At 38.3% G+C, this 21,595-nt stretch overlaps 3 protein-coding genes across 3 annotated transcripts; 1 reads left to right on the top strand and 2 right to left on the bottom strand.

Annotated features, from left to right (window-relative positions):
* Positions 1–184: 184 nt before the first annotated feature.
* LOC131789408 (dnaJ homolog subfamily B member 5) lies at positions 185–4,391 on the bottom strand. Its single transcript, XM_059106517.2, has 2 exons — positions 3,867–4,391; positions 185–1,972 (listed from the first exon to the last, which is right to left on the bottom strand). Exons 1-2 carry the CDS (start codon positions 4,177–4,179, stop codon positions 1,290–1,292), a joined length of 996 nt encoding a protein of 331 aa, XP_058962500.1. The 5' UTR covers positions 4,180–4,391; the 3' UTR covers positions 185–1,289.
* Positions 4,392–4,597: 206 nt separating this feature from the next.
* On the top strand, positions 4,598–6,053 carry LOC131789409 (uncharacterized). Its single transcript, XM_059106518.2, has one exon. It carries the CDS (start codon positions 4,869–4,871, stop codon positions 5,616–5,618), a length of 750 nt encoding a protein of 249 aa, XP_058962501.1. The 5' UTR covers positions 4,598–4,868; the 3' UTR covers positions 5,619–6,053.
* Positions 6,054–10,747: 4,694 nt separating this feature from the next.
* On the bottom strand, positions 10,748–20,240 carry LOC131789413 (uronyl 2-sulfotransferase). Its single transcript, XM_059106521.2, has 8 exons — positions 19,916–20,240; positions 17,576–17,607; positions 16,974–17,114; positions 16,339–16,418; positions 14,496–14,643; positions 13,894–13,994; positions 12,972–13,129; positions 10,748–12,505 (listed from the first exon to the last, which is right to left on the bottom strand). Exons 1-8 carry the CDS (start codon positions 20,127–20,129, stop codon positions 12,345–12,347), a joined length of 1,035 nt encoding a protein of 344 aa, XP_058962504.2. The 5' UTR covers positions 20,130–20,240; the 3' UTR covers positions 10,748–12,344.
* Between the last annotated feature and the right edge of the window lie 1,355 nt (positions 20,241–21,595).

The raw sequence follows: 21,595 nt of genomic DNA, 5'->3' as shown, positions 1-21,595 counted from the left end.
TTCCAAAAACTTATTGCTTTATCTTAAATTCCCAATGATTATTATGAATTTTCTTAATTCTGTTTGGCTCAATCTCTTAATTGTCTATCAAAAAATGCAAGGGGATTGATTAATTGATCATTTCAGGGAGTAGAGGGTTTATAGATAGTTGACCCCCTCTATTTTAAAAAAAATTTACCACCAGTTTGCAAAACAAATCAAGTATAATTTATTAATGTAAATGCAATTATGAATGCATTCTGACATTTTTTAATTATACCTTTAAACTGAGTTAAAAACATAAATTTGCCAAAGAAAGCACCTGGCTGAGCCCAATAACAAAAAGCCACTGATGACAACAACACAATCACACTCAATCTAATAAAAAAACTTCAGAGAAACCTACAAAACAATCTTATTTTACAATATATTGCGACATTGTCATGAAAATCTACCAACCATAAAATATTAGACTTGTTGATTTATCAACAAATATTTTGCTTGCTGAAATTACCAAGTATTTACTATGGCAGTAGTGACTGTGATACCAATTTTAAAATTGCCAATTTAAACACTTTATGTCAAATAATACCTAAGCTAATTTTGACATCCAGTAATCCATGAACCAAAAAGAATAACATATTTATACAACAATACATCCTCTCCCCTAAATATTTGAGTTTTCTACAATCATAAGTCCATAAGATAAATATTACGCATATATTAACTCTATACAGTTTAAGCCAACGCTTTGTTACGCAATAACTCAAAGTGCAGCCAGCTAAACTTGCCTTGTCAACTTCTCATAAAACCTCACACACATTATATGAAGCTGCATTTTGACAAACAAAGACATTTTTTTGTCTAAACAACAATAATAATAACTGTTATAATTTATAATGTTCACTCATTTGCTAAAAACTTCCATGGTGTTCTCTCTTCTTGCTACCAACTCATGAAAAAAAATAGCTTTAAAGATAGGTATGAATTTAAAAAAAATTGAGAGAGATTTTTGCTTAAGAAAAAGCTACAGTTGTAAGTTTACAAGGGGAAAATGGATATACACTGAAAGAGAACAACTGTAATAATATTTCAACACCAAAATAAGTAAAGTCACATGGAGATCAGTTATGAACAGAGTTGTGCCATAATTTGTGTATCAATTAAGCAGGAAAAATATCATTTGAAAAATATATGATTTAAACAACCTATACAAAAAATACATTCATCATACTACCAACTGGAAATAATCTTTCTATTATTGGCAGTCTTCTTCACTATTGTGATAAACTCTATGCTCACAAAATGCTCTAAAAACAGCCAGCAATATGCTGTCTCTGTTCCATTGTCAAATTTGTAGGGATCTCTACGTCAAATGTCACTATCATATCCCCCCTTTTTCCTGGAAATTTCGGCAGAGGGAGACCTTCATTTGGAATTCTTTTCTGTGTTCCTGGTTGTATAACCTCATTTAGCTGCACTGCTAAGAATCTTCCCTTAATAGTTGGAATCTGAAGTACACATCCACAAAGAGCATCGCGCAGATCCACTTTTGCTGTATAGAGGAGGTTGTTTTCAGCATCTCTTTTAAAGTATTGGTGGGGCTTGTCCCCTATAACAAAAATAATGTCTGCTGGAATTACTCCTGGTTTCTGATCTCCATGTTGTTCAAAGGTTACTTTTGTTCCTGCCTTCCAGCCAGGTTTGACTTCAATTGTCAGAATTTTTTCTTCAGGAGAAGCCTGTCCACTGGGAGATAAGGCTTGTCTGGTAAGCTTAAGTTGTTTTGTGCATCCAGTGTCAAGTTCTTCAAGGGAAACTTGTAGGTTGGTCTCAATAGAAGGATCTTGAACAGGTTGTTTCTTAAATGGCTCAGGACAGGGGAAGTCAAAATCTTCATCACAAAAATGTTTAAAGCCTCCAAAGGTTGATGAGTTCCGTGAGGTAGAAAACAAGCGAGAGAAATTGGGGTTAAAATCTCCATCCATGAAGTCTGTGAAAGAAAGAAACATACAGAATAAAAATGTGATTATGTACATTGTACTCTGTGTTGTGGTGAATAGATCACTACTAAATTCAACACAAATAATATACTCTTGTAGTCTCATGAATTCTTTGAAAAACTCTTAAGTACGTACTTTCCATCTTTTACAATATGTAGTTTAAATTTAACGCTTCTAGCTGGAAATGAGATGTGACATCTGTACATACACGTATTGGGTGTTGGAGCTGAATACCACAATTCTATTAAAACAAGGGATTAAATGAAGAAACTTTCTGGTTCAGTCTACTGGAAATGTTCCAGAAGAAATGGAATTTTGAGAAATGTTGCTCTGTTTTCACACTTCAAATGCACCAGGAAATTGGTGTTCTGATTAGTCGCTCCAATGGAAATGAAATTGTTTCCGCAAGAAACTTCCAGACTGAAATCATTTCATTCTTTGTTATTTTGTACTGCAGATGGTGTAAACAAGGAACCAATATTAATTGATAGAGTCTTATTGCTTTCACAAGATGAAACAAGCTTTAACCCCTAATTAAATGGAAGGTTCTAGAACAGGGAAGTTGGCAATTTTCATCAGCACACCAAAGATAATGAGTTCAAATGTGCTCAGTAGTTCACTTAATTTTCGAAAATAGGCCTACAACTGCCATTAGTTATTTCCTGAACCATGGTTCGGTGTGACTCTTTAAAGTAAAATGAAGGGAGGTTTTGATATGCTGCTAATTATGGCGTTACGAAATTTCATGCCCCTTCAGTTGATTGTATCATCGAAGAAAAACTATGTTAAAAATGGAAACATTATCCAAATGCTACTCGAGGGAGATTTTTACGATAAACTTATTCATCATAGCTTTGCAGCAGGAATTTGATATTCGGCAAATTGAAGTAGAAATATATTTTCAAGCGACAAACAGAATGAAAACAAAGCGAAAACCAAACACAAAAAGTATCAATATATACGTTGTAGTCGAGAGAAAATTCCAGAATCATCGGATATGCTTGAAAAACGACAAACATGCAAAGTGTTCAGAATTTAAAACTGTGAGGAAAGCCATAAACTGCCAATTCAAGACTATTACGTTTTCCCTTTAATACAAACCGGCAAAATTCAGTGGAACACCTATTCCAGTAGATGCACAGTTAAAAACAGACCAGTAATGTGTTAGTGACCGCCGACTGTTGTTTCGCATGAGCGCATTTTTGGTCGAGACAAGAAATTAATAGTAACACATTGATCTCGCCAAGCCACCTTTTTAAGTGCGTCAGGCATAACTAAATACCAAGAAACTACGTAAATGCTGAGCTCAATGCTCGCCAACGAAGATGAAAACCCTCGCGCTTATTAGTAAAGAACAGAAAATGTATTGATGAAACGACCAGGTTTATGTCTTGAAACCTCAATTCGAACGATTCCTCGTAAGCAAAAATTTTGTGTTATATTTCTACAAATTAAAATACTTGACAAAATCCCAATGAAATAGTGACAGATAACCTAAAATCGAAATCTTACTGGCTCGTAAGAAGTGCAATATCAACAAGATCAAAATATAGAAGTTTCTAGAACTAGAAAACGCGCAAAACGTATTGTACTCTGATTTTCATGACGGTTCGGATCGAGTTGAGCGAACTCGGCAACAACTTGAATGTACCAAAATATATGAAAAAATCCAAACTATACATCAACAGCCTTTCTAGAGTTTATTTTAAGGTTAAATGTAACAGTTTAGTAAATTCGGACGAAAACATCTGTAACCACTCGGTTTGTTAATACCATCTATTCTTGATGATATCGTTAAGAAGCTCAAAGATGGACGACTTAGAACTACCTGTGATAAATTCACACTACAATCTTCTCTCTCGATGATAAAAATCCATCACCTACCTGAGAACTGAAAATCAGGATCATTGCCAAAAACGTCGCGGAAGATGTGCGCGGGGTCTGTGAATGGAGGGAAACCAAACCCGCCACATTCGTTCTTGAGCCCTTCTTCGCCATAGCTATCGAATATTCTTCTTTTGTCCGGATCTGTTAGCACTGAGTAGGCCTCAGATATTTTTTTGAACGTTTCTTCTGCTCCAGAGTTTTTATTCTTGTCTGGATGAAACAGAAGAGCTTGCCTTTTATAAGCCTTCTTGATGTCTTCCACCGAGGCATTCTTGGGAACCCCAAGAACGGAATAAAAATCTCTCCCCATATACGCCTTCTGTTCACTACAAGCTGAAGTCTCGAAATAAAATCTCGGAATGAGGAATAGCTTTTTCCTGTACAACTGGACAGATATCACGCGGAAATCAAGGAATAAGCACAGAGCGTAGACACTGGGTTCTTTCGAAATCGTTCACCGACCAGGACAACTGTCTTCATGTCGGCGAGTGGATCGAATGTTCTAGAAACAGTAATCACCATGTAACCGCGCACGAAAGAAACTATTCACCTGAGAGGGGGAGCCCACGCGTTCATTCTCATGTTTATCTATTACTCTTTCCGCCCCCCTTGCAGAGTTTTCCTTCTTGGAAATCATCATAAGCTACAAATTATAGTTTTGATGATTTCAGATTCTTAAAAGGAATCTTTTAAAAAAATTTTTCCAAGCGATAGCTCGCTGATTAGAAATGCAAAAAATTTGTCTTTCCCACCCCTATTGTGTTAGTTTTGTCACTCAGCTGGACACCACAAAACACCGACGGCAGTAGTCACGAAGTGAATGTTCTCGAATTGTGTTTGTACTTTACAAGGTTTATTTGTTTCTTTGCCGCCTGATTTTTCGTTCAGATAATTTGCGATTGTTACGCGTGGATTACTTGGGTCAAAACGTGTTCGCACCTCTTGTCATCGTGATATAACTTAATTTTTTGGAACAAGAAAACTCCCGAGCGGAACAACATGGCGTCGGGTGGAAGCAACAGAGATAGATTTCCACAGTTCACATCGTCGAACTATGAAATCCCCTCGTGGCAGGTAGAATGGAATAAGCCGTGGTATCAGCAGTTTCAGGAGAAACGAAATGCCCAAAGCAATTACAATTCGAGGGGACATGTTGTAAATTGTAAATGTTCGCTATGCGAAGAAGACATGGAATCTGCATTTTGCCCGCAAGAGAGTGGCGTAGCACATAATTTCAAACTTTCTAGAGATGAGATCGGTGGAGAAATATTTCCCCCGAACGAAAAGCTGGAAAAGCCGCAAAACCAAAGAACGGAAAATGTGATTTTATTCTCCGATTTACCGGAAGTAATACCATCAACGTCAGCGTCTGCTGAAACCGAAGTTCCCGATGAAATTCATTTTAGTGCGTCATCACAGCACAATTCCAACTCGTCAGCATCATTCGAAAGTTCTACGAACATCGACACAGATGCATTATTTAACAACATTGGCAGTCTATCTGCTGTTCAATCGATATCGGATCGAGTTACAGATCTACAAACGCAGGTGGAAAATTTCTCGGGTGAGAAAGACAGTCGCGAGTTTATAGTCTTACGAGGTTTGCTCGTAGCCACCCTAGCGGAACTGAACCGTATCGACGCAGTTGGCATCAGATGGCTCCAGCAGGCAAAAAGTATCGCTATGGAGTCAATTCATGATCTGCTGAACCAATTAAGAAGCAAAATCAAAGAAGAAGATGACTACTGAAGAACATGCTCTGCTTTCAATTGAAATCTCGTGATTCTACGCACGCTTCGAATACTATTGTTTTATCAGCGCTAATTAATTTTTGTTGATAACATCCGGCCCAATCACCGCGTGAAAGTTCTCGCGAAGTTTCGAAAACGTGATTGTAAAAGCACCTGATGCGTAGCTTAAGATTTTTCACGCAACATGCGCCTACCAGGTGGGCTGGGAAAGTAATCTCAAGAAACGCACCGCTGCATGCAAATGCCGGGGTTATTTTAAGGTAGTTTTATTCGTTTCAACCTCAGCGAACCGTCATCATTATCAAAGAAAAGCGGATATCACAGCGCCGATATTTTGGAGCTGTAAATAAGATACTGTTCTGGGACAGATATACCCTTCGCGGTTTATCGAGGATATTAATAAGTAAGAATAAAAGGTATCGACTTTTCTAGAGACTGCAGTATGCTTTTTATCCTCATTTCCTCCAAACGAATGTTACTTCTTGCAAACGTAGGGACACATAAGGGCCAAGGACTTAGTTCTATAGGCGCTATCCAATGTTCCTTTAAATAATCGAAGACAAAATTCCCGTGAAAGCGAAAGAAATTCTGAAATTTACCACGGCTCCCTTCCCTCGACCGGATATCAATTAGGCGAAAATTTGGCACTTCAGCATTCACCTAGTATTCCTTTTATGAGGAACTAAATGATATCACGGAATTGAAATTCGAAGAATTTCTCTGAGATCTGATATAAAGTACGTGGAGTTGCATCTCATTTTACGACGGAATGTCATCCGGTTTAAAAGAAAATTCGAGGAATTCTGTTGAAGCCAGTGTGCCCTTGACAGCAGCTCAAAATAGGTTCGCAACACGCCAATTTGCTAAAAGAAAATCTTGATGAAGAGACTAATGTAAAGATCACGAGATTAGACATTTTGCTAATCCAATCTTAGTATGAGTCAGCAATAATTTCCACGGCGAAACAGAGGGGGGGGGGGGTATAACCCCATCCCCCCATTTTGTATCAAAGATATGAAAGGTGTTTTAGGTCTGTGGCTTCCGTTCTCTTCTGTTCATGAGAAGAAAATTACTTCTGGAGGTTGCAACTTCGAGGGATTGCAGCTTTCTGGATTTGCTAGCATAAATGGCTTTATCGCGCCTCCTTTTTTGAGCTTTCCACCATAGTTTCAAATCGAAAGATGATATGGGAATACGACGCCGTCGATAGTTGAACCAGAATGGAAAGCGACAAAGGACAAGATTCAAAAATAAGCACTCGCAAGAAAAAAATGCCCTTCCTTAAATAAACGCCCACCTCAAGCTCCCTCCCCCGATAAGCGCCCTGTGCAAAAACAGCCAGTAAACGCACCCTTCCCCCGGTTTCCCATCAATTTCCTTAATGACAGAGACACAAGGGAAATCTATTTCTTTCGTATCTGACCTCGTTTATCAGTGAACTACATCAGTACCAACGCATTTGGGGCAGGAGCCTCACTGATTAAGCGACCTCATTTCAATAAACGACATGAGGGAATGGGTCATATCCACCGGGAACGATTTACTTCAAATGACTGACTTGGAACAAGCTAAGTCATCGCCTTATCTTTGCAACAGAGATTTGGTCATAGGCACTTTAGAGTCCCTCTCACCTTAGTGTCGCCAATACTGGTGGACGACTTGTAGACCGTGACTTAAACCTATAAACTTTAAACAAGAGATTATATTTTATAATCTCATGCCTAAACCTCAGCCTCCATGATCCCAGACCCAGGATGAGGGTAACGGGTCATTTCATTTCAGTTGATTGAGCATTTTTTTCGTGAGGCGAGGTACCACTTAATATGCAAGCCAACGGAAAACACGTCATTTCAAGAACATTTTAACACATTTTCCTTAACCCTTTAACTCCCATGAGTGACCAAGATAGAATTTCTCCTTACAATATCATAACAATAATAAGTAGATGAGTGTAGAGAATAAAGAAAAATAACAATGAGGGGATTACTAGTTGATCCAATATCAAATTCTCTGACCTAACATCATAATGATTGCAGACAGTAAGGAGAATTACTAATGAGATCTTGGGAGTGAAAGGGTTAAATCCATGTTAAAGATGATACATGGATAACATTGTTTTTCTCTTACTAACAAGAAGTCGAGCATGCAGACAAAACTCACAAATTTTGGTTCAGGAAATGCTTCGCACGTATGTCCCACGCGGTCTTGCTCCGTTGTGTGCTCAAATTTTCCCTTGTGATTCAATCCCACCTTCCCCCCACATACACACGTAGAACTTCCGCATTGATTAGCGTCTGCCTCGTTCTTAAATCTACATTACTTGTGCATTGGGCTTGTTCGATGGCACTTCAACAAAAAACAATCACTCAGCATCAAGTTCAGCAAAAATCTTGGAGGAGAAAAGCATTTCGGTCGGCTGTCGTAAAACAGAAGCCAAAGTTATCGCAACAGCCAATGAGAGGAAAGAAAAATTTTTCAAGGAGCCAATGAGAACGCAAAGTAAAAACTAGATTAAGATGAAGCCAATAACAAGCGTTTGATTGGTTGAGAAGATAGTGCGGGTTTTCCGGCCCAATCACATCGCGAAGGAGAGCAAACACAAAGCCTGACGGTGGATCCCTTTAGACCCACAATTGACAATTGCTTTGATCTTTACCTTGAAAAAGAGATTAGAGGCACAGATCTCCTCTTGCCCTCTGGCTTGTGTGCAGATTTTCGATGTGGCACTATCAGTTTTTTTTTTATGATATACCTCAATTAGTGACCTTTTTTTTACTTGAACAGGGTAGCGAAATGCGCAGATTTTGTCCAAAAGAGGGTCACATTTTGAGAGCCTCAGAAATACAAACTAAGCTGCCTCCCTGACTTTTCCAAAGTGACTCAGAACAAGAACAGAAGACGACGGAGAGTGAAGCTCTCGACTAAAGGCTCAAGATAGGCCAACATTATTAAAAGTTCATTTAACAGCCAACCTTGAAATTGTTCAACAATGTTGTTGGTGGTGGTACTTGATCTCGAGCCTCAACCGCCCCCTTGCAGTTTGCGGACAAATCCGAGGGTTTCCAAATATGAAGGGTAAAATCACAGCGACGAATAGGTTCCCGAACAGAGACACGCTAGAATTCGATTTTAAGCAACCCACATTTTGGCCACACATTGCCAATGTCACGCCCTATTCAATGTCACCATTTCAGAGGGACACCCTTTTATAACCGCGAAATCGTAAAATTGTGTACCCCGTCTATGATCCAAAACTCGGAGAACCATACCCTGATTGGCGCACATACCTATTATGGTGAAGTAAGCGATTGTCTCCGCACCCCTCCCCCCTCCCCTCCCCCTCTCTCTCCATAAGGAAACTTCTGGATTCAAGATGAGCAAAACTCCTTGCATTTGTCCCCGTAAATTTATCTGCACCAAAGTTTTCATAGCAATATTTCAACATATAACCACAGTATCTAAGAATGAAAACTATCCAATGGATTCTCAAATCCTATACTCAAACTTATATTACAAGAGACAGAAAAGATACGGTGACTAAACACCCTGCACAAAACAATCGTGTAGATAGGTTATAATCACAAAAGAGCGACTCTCAAATAATACAATTCACGAGAACAATGAAATTAGGTCCACCTCTAACTAACAATTCAGTCACGACTGACTTGAACTCACTGTAAACGTTAAAATGTCTCCACTGAAATCTCCCGTCTCAAAGCACCACACAAATCGCTCGATGACGACTTTAAAGAAACCACGGTAGCTCTCTTTAGCTCTCTGAGAATAGCTTAACTGCTCCTAACAGTTACTTTCTGACGATAAGAACATCTGCAACTGCCATAGGAACCCAAGCCCTTATATACAATTATGAAATATTCTAGAACATTCGGCCGTTCGCAAACGTAACAACACCACTATTCTGGTGGCATTACATCATCCGAAAAAAATGTTCGAGGGCATTCCATGGCGTGACACAGGAACACGAAGTGTATTATTTACATTGTGTTACAAGACAATCGAAGACAAAGTTAGATCATTGAAAAGGAAAGCAGTTAAAAGTCTCAGAATAGGATTATCCTGGTCGAGGCAGATCATGTTATCACGGACTCACGATCTATAGCTCCGGGAATGCTCTAATTCATATTTTGTTGATGTTGCAAATCACGATGTTTTGGAAGTCGACGATCAAGACTCCCACTCCAGTGTAAAATGAATAACGGGTGGTGATCGGTTACATGATTTTTCATTCAACACAGTTGGCACTGAATACATTAAAAACATCTTAATAAACCTTGATCCCAGCAAGTCGGTCGGTATTGACAACATCTCTCTTGCCTACTACGCCTATCTGCGCCGAGCGTTACAGATGAAGTGACTTATCTAATCGGTCATTTCATCACGACTCAGTCAATACTCACTGAGTGGAAGAGCAGTATTATCAGTCCTGTACATAAAAAGGGCAGCAAATCTGAAAAATCCATTTTTCGCCCCGTTTCCATCTTGACTACGTTTTCAAAAGTCTTTGAGAATGCTATTTTTGATCAGATGTATGCTAAAATAGCTCCTTTGCTTTCTCAAAATCTCTCTGGATTGTTAAAGAGTCATTCCTACTCTACTGTTACATTAAAGATGACAGAGGACTAACGTGCCAGCCTAAATGCTATAGATTCTGTTGCAGATGTCGCAGTGGACCTCAGCAAAGCATTTGATAGTGTTAATCATAACCTCTCTTTTGCTAAACTAAAAGCCTACGGCTTTTAAACTACTGTAACCGATTTAATTGGAGAGTAATCGAAGGAACGACGCCAAAGGGTAACGACTGAGGGTATTTGTTCTGAATGGAAATGTGTCATGGCAGTTGTCCCCCAGGGATCTCTGCTTGGTCCATTGTTATTCAGCATATACATAAACGATGTCAAATACAGTATCCCGTACATGACACTAAGACTATATGCCGATGACACCACTGGATATAATTCTGATACTTAATTCATCTTTAGCTCTACAGTTCATGGTAAATAACAAATTTTCCTCGCTGTCTACATGGTTCGAGCAAAATTTACTCTCAATTAATAACACCAAGTCACAGGCTATGATCCCTGGCTCGGCTACACACAAGTGGGACCTTTTCATCAACGGCATGAAGGTCGAAGTGAAGTCTACTCTCAAGATTCTAGGAGTAACGTTGGATAGGAAGATTTCTAACAATGAAACGTATCTCGGAAAAGTTACACAGAATTTATTACAAGACCTCAGCTCCTAAAACGAATATCTGTCTTTGTAATGCAGTTTAAGCCTGTCTTAGTAAGGAGCAGAGCGATGGACTCGAAGATACTAACTATTATATCTTAAGAACTCTATTTAGGACAAAGAATGAAAGCCACGAAACCTTACTGAATATCGTTGGCATGAATATTTTGAAACATCGTCGTTATTACCAAGCTCTGGTGTTGACTTATAAATGTCTTAACTCAATAGGTCCAAAGTACATTGCCGATTTTCTGAATTTGAGGGACATATGTTATAAACTAAGTGGTAAGGGAAGTAACTTGAAACAGCCTCATTTTAACACTGAGTGGATGCATAAATCCTCTTCACTTATAGCTTGCAAGCTGTGGAATAAGCTACCGTTATACATTAGAAACTCAGACAATCTTAAAGAGTTTAAAAAGGCTTTTCATAAGTTCAACTTAGGATCCTTATATTAGGTTATTTGATCATTATTATTTTTCTCTAATCTATTTTATTCCTTTTTATAGTTTGTGACTTTTCTAAATGTTCATGTTAAATTTTAACGCTTTTAAAAATAACAGATTGTTATATAATGATGTATTTTTAATGTAATAGGTCTTACATCTTAGATAGTTAAAGTTTCTCACTTAGGTTTTTGTAATTTTTTTTCCACACGTGCACGTTCGAACGAGTTTCTGTTAACTCTTAGGTGTTTACGTGTTTAAATAAATTACTTACTTACTTATTTATTTACTACCTTTACAATTACAGCTAAGCCTACAGCAATTTTTTCTCCAGGCGGCCTATTTCTACTCTCAACTTCAGCAGAACACAAACCCCTCTGGCTGCCAAATTAATCACCTTAAGAACAATAATGATAACAGTAGTAATGGTATCATTAATAATAATTCATTAATAATAATAATAACCATAACAATTGTTTAATGGCAAAATTAAGAACAATATTAACGACAATATCAATGATAAACAACAATTCACCGAAGTAGAGGTGGGTTAAAGTGGTAAATATCCACCGCTGGCGAGCGACACTGAGTTGAATAATTGTTTTAATGTATACTGAAACAGTGAGATAAGTTAGCACAAAACCTTGCTATCCACTGTTTATGTATATACTTATAATAACCATGACATTTATGAAGGTAACCCAAAGTTTCAAACCATGAAATTAAAATCCTAAATTGCAGTCATGAATAATTATTGGATGATAACTTTAGATAAAACCTGGACTTCTGATACATTTTTATACAAATTAAAATTCAGGTTATCCCATGTCCATGAAGATCAACTTCTTGGCGAACTCATAGTTCATTTTTCGGACAATCTTAATCGAAGCTTTCTGCACCATCTTTCCCATATCAGTCGTCTGAGGGGTCATAAGATTTGCGTCTCTCTGATGGATGATAATTACCAAGCACCGAAATACATAGATGATATACAAATGCACCATGCCTCCAACAACTAGGTCGTTTTGTTATCTGAGTTCGGCTTTCAGTCTATGAAATCTCTCCTTTACAAATTCATAAAAGTCGTATTCTAATTGCAGATGTTTCTTCATTATTTGTTGTACTTCTGGAGAAGGTCCTATCTTATTCACGGTTTTAGTTGATGTCATCTTGGAATTGAGGTTATCGTCTTAAAAAAAAAACGTAAAATAGATTTAGGAAACTTAAAAGAGAAAAAGTAAATGTTTTACATAAGATATGTGCCCAGTGTCTCACGCTTTATCCCCATCATTTTGACGCATTTTAACTGAGTGTCCCAGAACCATAACAACAGTAATTATAACATCCAATCAGAAGCCGGAAACAAAAATGTCACAACGAGCAAACGAAAACTCAAAGGAAAATGCTTAAAGCGTGATTAACTACCATACCATGTCAATGCTGACGTTCGTAACGTTTAAGTAAGTCATTGTAACAAGCTTTGTTTAAACTAAAGAAGGGCAACCCTCTGATAATAATGGAGTTTTCGTAACTAGTGTTTAAAAGAACTTCCTTACTGTTTTTCAACAGACGTGTCTTAGTGAATTGCTCAAGACAGTGATAGAGAAGCGTCCGGCATGTTTCTCTTTTTTAATTTTTTTTCGATACACACTGACCTGGAGTCCTGTAGATGTTTAACACACCCGAGAAAAATTCTGGTAAAAGTTTCTCAAGAACAAACAGAAAATCTTCCAACTCCTCAGTAACACCCACAACCAGATAATTTCTAATGACGTTTATCTTGGCCTGTGTAAGAGCTAGTTCGGTAGGTCTCCTAGACATAAACAAAAAGGAAGGAGATTAGGTTGAAAATCAAGAGGGATTTGGTTAAAGGTAAAAGTCTTCTCCAGTGACAGGCTGACTCGACATACAAACAAATACTTCATTGTGGCTACCTATGACTACCTCTATAAATATATATATATATATAAAGTGCAAAATTTGACTTTCGTAAAACAGTGCTCAATACATAGGAGTAGAGCGATGTATATATTGTGGGAGAAAAAAGACAAATAAACTAATTCCTAAACTAAACTAAAAATTCCTAATCATCTGTCGACCCGAACTATCAACACGAAACAAATGTAATGAACTCGTGTCTTCCTGCCGCCACAGAAACAAAGCCCTCCTACGCAACAACTAAACTGTTAAATTTTGTGCTGCAGAAATTAGATTATATTGTATATAAGCGATGGCAAAGATTATTCTCATTAAATCCCCTGATGAGTGGGCAACCACGAAACAGGCTTGTAGAGATGAACTTGAAGTTTATTTGTCTTTTTCCTCCCAAAATATATATAGGCAAATATCCTCTATTTACACCCAGATGTAGGTGAACCACTGTTTGATATTAGACTAGAAAAAGTTTAATAAGTGTAATGCTTAACAATAATTGGCTGATCAGCTCCAAACTTGCTAATCAACGCATACGAAAAGCATCGTTCACTTGTGTGTCAGACCTCAAGTAGGTTAATCGCTGTTATCTCCTACCCAGAGTTAAACACATTGCGACTCACTCGTCGAAATAACTGTTCTCACCTGCAGAAGGCTTCATGGCCGCAAAAGTAAGGAATGATGTACAAAATCCTTTGAGGATCGACGCATTCTTTCATTTCATTTTTGACGCATTCGTCAAATGTCTAAAGAGAGACAAATAGGCAGGCAAAATAAAAAGTTACTTTTAAAATAAGTGGGGCTTTTAGGAAGTTAAACGCGTTTGTTTTCAGTTTTTCAATTGAGTTTATGTTGACTTCTCTCAGCCGAGGGGTGAAAGATCTAATTTTTTTTTGGGGGGGGGGGGTGGTGGGGTGGAGGAGGAGAAAAAAGTGAAAGTCAGCTTAGGAGCCTGTCAGCTTAGGAGCCTGTAATGTAATGTAATTCGGCCACCGTAAAGAGTTTAAAAGCTGACCTTTCGAGCGTTAGCCCTTCGTGAGAGCGACAGCGCTTGACACTCGAAACGTCAGCCTTTTAACTCTTTACGGTGTTCAACTTACGTTATCAACTCAGTTGATTACACAAAATTACCCTGTTCTTTGGAATGTCACGCAACGCCTCCCCCAATAAGAAGTGGAAACTGAGAACGTGGCATGACATACCAAAGAACGGCCGCAAGAGAAACTGGTAGCTAGTACAACACAAACCATATTTTTCTCTTCCTCTGTGCCTTTGAAGCCCCATGTTCTTTGGGCCCCTCGATGATCCCCGAATCTGTGGAAGTAGTATGAAGAGACAAGACGAGCCAGTGGATCCCGTATGAGGTTAATGTAAATAGGTTGAACTGCGCCGAACCTGGGGTGAAGAATAGATACGTGCTCAGCTCTTGACTGCTAACGCACCGATCAACTCAAAGCTTAAAACTCCTTCTCCGCTACAGGCAACTCAAGAACATTTGACTAACGTCCGTTCTCAGGGGTGGGGAATTCGAAACTTGCTTGGGTGGGGTGGGGTGGGGAATTTGAGCAAGTCAAGTCTTTTCAATGTAATACACGTGTTATTTCCTAGAACATGGAGGTAAAAAGGTCTTCAAGGTTCGGGTTTAAATACTTCACTCAATTGTCGTTCATTGAGTAGAAAGTCACGGTCGCTAATCCTTCTTTTTACCAAAAATGTGACCATCAAATCGGGCAATTGTTTAGGGCATTTGAACACAATTAATCATAATCATTAAAAATTCCTCAAATATTATTGGTGCATTCGCAGCTTCATTTTTCACTAATCATTCTGTACAGTTAAATAATATATAAATTTATAATATATAAATTTTTAGAGCGCCATATCCTAAAAGCTCTATGGCGCTTTACAATTTTGAAAATCGGACAGTTGGCTGTAATCGGAAAAATGCTGTAATCGGACAGTTTAAGCAGCCAATCATACAAAGTCCACTCAGCTAATCCACCAATCACAGAAATGATCAAAATAACCACAGCAACAACCACTTATCCAAAGAAAAACTGGGGAATTTCCAAAATGGAGGAATTTTTAACTTAAGACACTGTCTTCACTGGAGAAATTTGTTCTAGGTGCATTTGTTTTTTCGAATTTTAAATGGTTATGATTTATTGGTAACAGGAATTCTTGTCGTCCAATTCTCTCTGTAATCATACTCGTGATTAACAAATCGGATTCCCGCTTCACGGTCGTCCAATTTTGTTAATCACTCGTATGATCACAGACCGAATTGGACTCCACTTGGTCCTATTACCATTATTAATCGGCAGCAAAAGCGGAAATTTGAACGAACTAATCAAAAGTTCAAGTGCCCGGGGGTTGCCAGGGTTGGGGGGGGGGGGTGGGGGGGAATGATGAAGCTTTGATTGATGCATACTTACTAATTGTATACATTTCCCTTTAAATTAGACTAGAGAGGCTAACGTTCCAGCAACATAAAGGTCTCCAGGTAATAAGTTTTCGATTCATATCACATTTTACCTAAATTATAACTCGATGTTGAAAGGTTAATCACTTCTTGTAGTAAAAGAGTAGTTTTTAAGGTTATATCATTATTAAGTTTCGACCGAGAGATTCGTTGGGTAGTTTGTGACCTTCGCCTTTCAACAGGAAATCGATAGTTAACAAATATTCACCACTTTCGTCGACACTGAAGTGAATGATTTTTTAAATATTTAACACGCAAGAAAAGAAAATCAGTTTATTTCACACCAGGTACCAAAAAATGGTCGAAAACTAAACTCTTGCCACGCGCATTTGTCTTCAGATTTAGCTGATTAATCCCAAGCTTATTAACGAGCGCGTGAGAAACTCAACACTAACCCGCGTGGTATCTATTAATTATTATCAATGGATCATTAGTTTGAAAAAGATTGAGTTTTATTCTGATATGATGATGAAGGTTTGAATCAAATTTACAAATGTATGGCTACAGCTCTAGTTGGCGATTAATTCTTTTAAAAGCTATTTCAAGGGTTTCTCTTTCAAATGATTATGTTAATAATACCTCAAAGTATGCGATGAAGGAGTTCTCACCTCTTAAAGTCGACGAAATGTATGTGGTGATGATAAATGACTGGTGACTGAAGATGATCTATATAGTCCACAAATTCAAGCTGAAATCGTAAAGGTTTGATATTCCATCATTCCAACAAGAACAAAACAAAAAGAAGAAAAAGGTACATGTGAACCATTCAAATTCTCTAAAACGCGCAAAGTAATCCGGGATTGCATTGTTTTGACTTTGCCTCGCTCTGTGATCATGATTGGTCTTTTAAGATCGCGCAATCTTCCCAACCAATCAAGTACAAGACTTCTAAGAACCAATCGTGACTAAGTTAGTAATGATTTTCATCGCCACAGGTGCTTACTTTTTTCAGTGTTGGTTTAGATTTTGCGACACTCAATTGAAATGAGCTCTGTGAGTCTCTGCTGAGGCTATGTTTGTCTTAATTAACCCTAACTGAGAGCCACGACTTAGACACCTGTGCGGTTATCACGAATCCAGATCCCACCAGCGTGGTTAGTGAGCGACGACGGCTTGTGCATGGATAAACTTCAGGATTTCTGGAGGTCTTGGGACTTCGTTTGGGAGAACACGAGATACTAATTCTCGAAATCTCTCCAGGTTTTGATTTGTGTAAATGCTAAATAAAAGAGGTCATCGTTACCTGTTCTCGCAGGTTTAGATGTAGAATACTATTCTTGGTTGATCCAATCACTGTATAATTGAGTTTTCCTGTGAGACTGATCATGAGCTGTATCATGGTGCGGCTTCCACATTTTCCTACTCTATTGTAAATAATTCTTTTCTACAGCAAAGAAGAAAAAAACACACGACTATTTAGTGATAATCAATATTGGTCGGAAAGTCACCCGAAAAAAGATTGAAAGAAAACCTCGAGCCGTTAGGAAGAAATGAAATGGATGAATACGTTAGGAGAGGAAACAAGCAAACTTGCTAACGAACCATTGAACATAAGTAGATGCCACGTAGGTAAAAAGTGCTTTTCGCGCGCGCTAATTAACCAGTTCGGATGTAACTAACAATTCCTATTCACCTCCGAGCTGCTGAAGAGACAGAATCGCGCGTCAAAACTGAGTTTAATTTCTGACCACTTTTCGCTGTCGTTAGCAAGGACAATGAGCTTTCAGATCTTGCGTCTGAAAGGGTAAACGAATTAATTCGCTCTTAAATGTTTATGTGAATTTTTAAGGATAAGGATATTTGCAGAGGCAAAATTATGATATGGAATAACTCCATAGCACTTACCACTTTTCGTGTTGATTTCACAGATGAAAAATCTAGAGACAAAAACATTCTCATGAGTCAAAACGAAAGGCATAACATGAAAGAAGGTGTTTGAAGGCTTTTATTGGATACAGCTTCCCAAGGAAGCAAATGGACTATGATATTGTCATGGGGAAGGGGGGGTGCGTCACTCTCTAGGGGTCTTCATTGTGAATTTTATCCCGTCCTTTTTTTTACATGCATGAATGTCTGCTAAGGAGGGGGGATGAAATGACAAGATGATTTGGTCTTATCAACTGAGCTGATAATGTAAACTGGCCACCGTAAGGAGTTTCTAAGCTAAGGTTTCAAGCGCCCTTCGTCAGAACGAGTTATTTGCTCTGACGAAGGGCGCTCGAATTTCAGCCTAGAAACTCTTTACGGTGGCCAATTTACATCACCAACTCAGTTGATAAAAGCGAATCATCTTGTTATACTCCCCCACCGACGGAGCATCATGGTTTTGTCTTCTCTCCTACAATGTATCATGGTGGTTTTTTTTTTCCCAGGATCTCATTAAAACTCATCATAACAGCACTGAATGAACCAACCAACGTAGTGGTGCCTACGAGCATCCCAGAATAGTCCGGGCTATAGACAGCTTTGTCCTTACCATGACGTCATGAAACATGGCGTAACGGTCCAATTTTTTAAAACTTGGGCTAGCACCACATTTTAGTCTCGCATTTTTGCCTCTGATATTCGCCCTTGGAACCCGATTTAATTGATAAACACAGAAAGAGCTTCGCGTCAATAGAAGTAAAATGGCGTCGGTTGAAATGTGCAGGGGAAATCCGCTGTGATGACTTATTTGCAGAATTTGATGATCAACTTTCGTTTTTGCATTGATCGATCCACGTCTTAACAATTTTATTCTGTTTTTTCAGAATTGTGTTTCTGACAGCTTTTAAACATCGACTTACTTTAACCCCTTGGATACTATGGAGAACACACATTCGCCAAAAATTTTAATTAACAAATGTGAACGTTGTCCCTGCGAAGCAGCTGCTTAAATTTGGAAGCCGTTTTTCAATTAATTCCCACGTGTATCCAATGGTTTAACTTGTTTGTTATAAAATGCCAAAATCGAAGAAAATCAGTGTTTCACCGCCGATTTAAGGATAACAGGCAAATTGCGACTTCGTCCAGAGAAATGTCTTTCAATCAGAAAAGGACCTGTGACAGTAAGGCCCATAGAATGTTGGCAATCCTGTACTTTGCCGTGTTTATTATTTGCTTTCTTTCAAATGATCTATACTGACGTGAAAGAAATTAAAAGGACAGTCAAACGATTAAAAATTCATCGGAAAAATATCTCGTTGTCACCCACTGTAACGATAAATCAACAGACTGTTGGTTTGGAAAAACCACAAGAGCTGAATAAAAGGAAACCACTCTTTGTTAAAAGCCGTGTCAACTGTTTGATTTGATGACAAGTTAATCAATGAAATCGGTAGTGCCGGACCAAGAGCGTGATTTCTCCTTTTAATAGCCTCCTGTTGTTGTTATGGAACCCACTAAAAACCCTGGAAATCCATACGTTTTAAGCATTTTTTAATGTTAGGATTTAAATAACTAAGTATTTTCACTGAAGAACCGCAGAACCTCCCAAGCACCATTTCGGTGAAGAAAGAAAAGCCTTTAAAATGTTATTTTTAAGAGAAAAATGAGAGCACTCTCTCTTAAAATCTAGGGAATTCGTTTAAAGAAGAGTTACGCATAAAAACAAGTCGATTGGAAAACAATTAATCACAATATTTCATTAATGACTTTCTGTTGATTAAAAATCTCGCTTCTGCAGCATGTAAATTCTGAAATCAAGGTGTATGAATTTGAGATAAAATTGATCACGACAGTTAAATCTGTAATCCGATGATACAGAGAAAGAAATGTGATCGGAACAGGTCAGGCAATTTCCAAACTAGCCTCCCCACTCATATTTATTGCTTTGGTTCGTTGTCAGGCAAGCTGACAAAAGCCAATTCTAACCTATTTTCAACCATTGTTTGTTGTATTGGCTAAAAAGCTACATTTATTTTCCGAAAGAGATCATCTACCATCAAGCATAGGATAAAACTCTTGCCTTTAAAAATCACGGCAAGATTTCTGTATATCCCAATACTTATGAATGTAGTGCTTGGATGAAAGAAATCAGTGACAAAATAAGAAATTACCTCTGGGACTACGGCTTCGTTTTGTAATAACATAGAGTTATTCGGAGTTCTTTCCAAAACCAAATCACAAATATGTGCACACCGGAAACTCTTCCCTACAGTTATCTAAAAAGCACACAAATGAATTAGTGTTCACCGATGGACCTACCTTCCCAGGTTTGAATATTTATGTAGTGGCTCTTCTGCACATTTGTGACTCCTGCGATTAGCGAGGATTTTACATGGTAATAACTTGTCAAGTAATATGAAATTGTACATGTCGCCAAAACGAACGTGATCAAGACCACAAACAGCAGGGAAATTTTGAATCTTCCCCTGGCCTGCATTGTGGTTCTACCCATGGCTGTATCCAAATGAATCATAGCTGTTAATGTTGTATCTCGAGGTGATTATGTAAAACTAACGGAATTGCTAATAAGCTGCGTTGGCCCATTGACAAACCAGCGATCGCGGGTAAATAATCACTCGATTGATTTGTGTGCCATATTTAGTTACGTGACGTGCAACAACACAGGATATAACCGCTGAAATATCAAATTGTTATTGTCGTACTGATGTGAAATTAATAAACAGCAGCATCAAAACAACAAGGAAATCTCCTTCTTGACTACTTTAGAGTGTTCCTAGTGTCTGTCTCCGAATGAATCATCGATTTCATTGTTTTAGCTTCAAGCAATTTTTCAAAACGATCTGAATAAGCAACGTTAGCCGGCCTCGTAAACACTTTTGATCGCGGCAGAACACTTTGTGTGACATTTGTCATAATGTCAGGATACCGCTGATATAAAGATTTGCAAATGTCGCAAATATGTCGCAATAACAGTATCAAACAGCAGGGAAATTTTGAATCTCCCTTTTACCTAATTTTTGGTACATCTCCGAATGAATTATCGATATTAACGTTGTATCTTCAAGCAATTATGTAAAACGAGAATGAAAAGACTCGATCTCTTAGCTCTCCGGGACACAGTTTTCATAAAATAGTCAAGTTACTAAACCTAAAGAAAGCGTTTTGAAGCGAATTCAAGGCTCATTTTGGGAAATTTGAGCACTAATTAATCAACTCATCGATCGTCGCCGCTGAATTGGGGAAATTTAAAAGCCAATTTCATTCAGCGTTTCGAGAAATACCTTTTAGAGCTGTGCTCCTCAATCAAGAAGTCTCAAACAACCTAAGAAATTCAGAGAAGAGTCTTAGACGATGATTGTACATGAGTCAACTTGCCACCAGTGGTCTTTCCAGTTGAATATACGGGTTTTATCCCATGACCCCTTTTTTTAAATCCTTTTGCGAGTACATGGCTCAAAAGTAAGGGCCTACAAGAAAGTCACGGATCTTGCCTCTTACAAAAAACTTACCCATCAAATCCTGCACTTGGGTGGGGCATTTGACTGACACAAATTTTAGCCCAGAGGGACGGAAATTTGAACGAACCAATATTAAAAGTTCAAATGCCCAGGGGAAAGGAGTTGCCCGAAGAGAGGGGATGTTAAAGCTTCGAATTGATCAACGCATTGGCATTGGCCTCTTCGTGGGCAAGGCTGAGAAACGAAAAATTAGTCAAACGGCCGTAAATTTCATGTGACTCAATCTTAAAGCGTCATAAATGGTTACATACTTTTTTCTTCTTGTTCAGGCAGCCTTTTATTGGCGTCTTTGTGCACATTCTGTTTTTCAACTTGCTATTTCACAACATCTTGTATAATATTTTTCAGCGACATCCCACAAGTTTAACAGCCTCCTGTTTAAAGAAGCTCAGCTAGCAAGCTGACATTTCTTTCGGTACCCAGGTCCACACCTTAATTACCCACATTATAGACCTTCATT

This window comes from Pocillopora verrucosa, chromosome 9 (assembly GCF_036669915.1).
Source record: "Pocillopora verrucosa isolate sample1 chromosome 9, ASM3666991v2, whole genome shotgun sequence".
NCBI lineage: Eukaryota > Metazoa > Cnidaria > Anthozoa > Scleractinia > Pocilloporidae > Pocillopora > Pocillopora verrucosa.
This window is presented reverse-complemented; position numbering and strand designations above follow the sequence as displayed.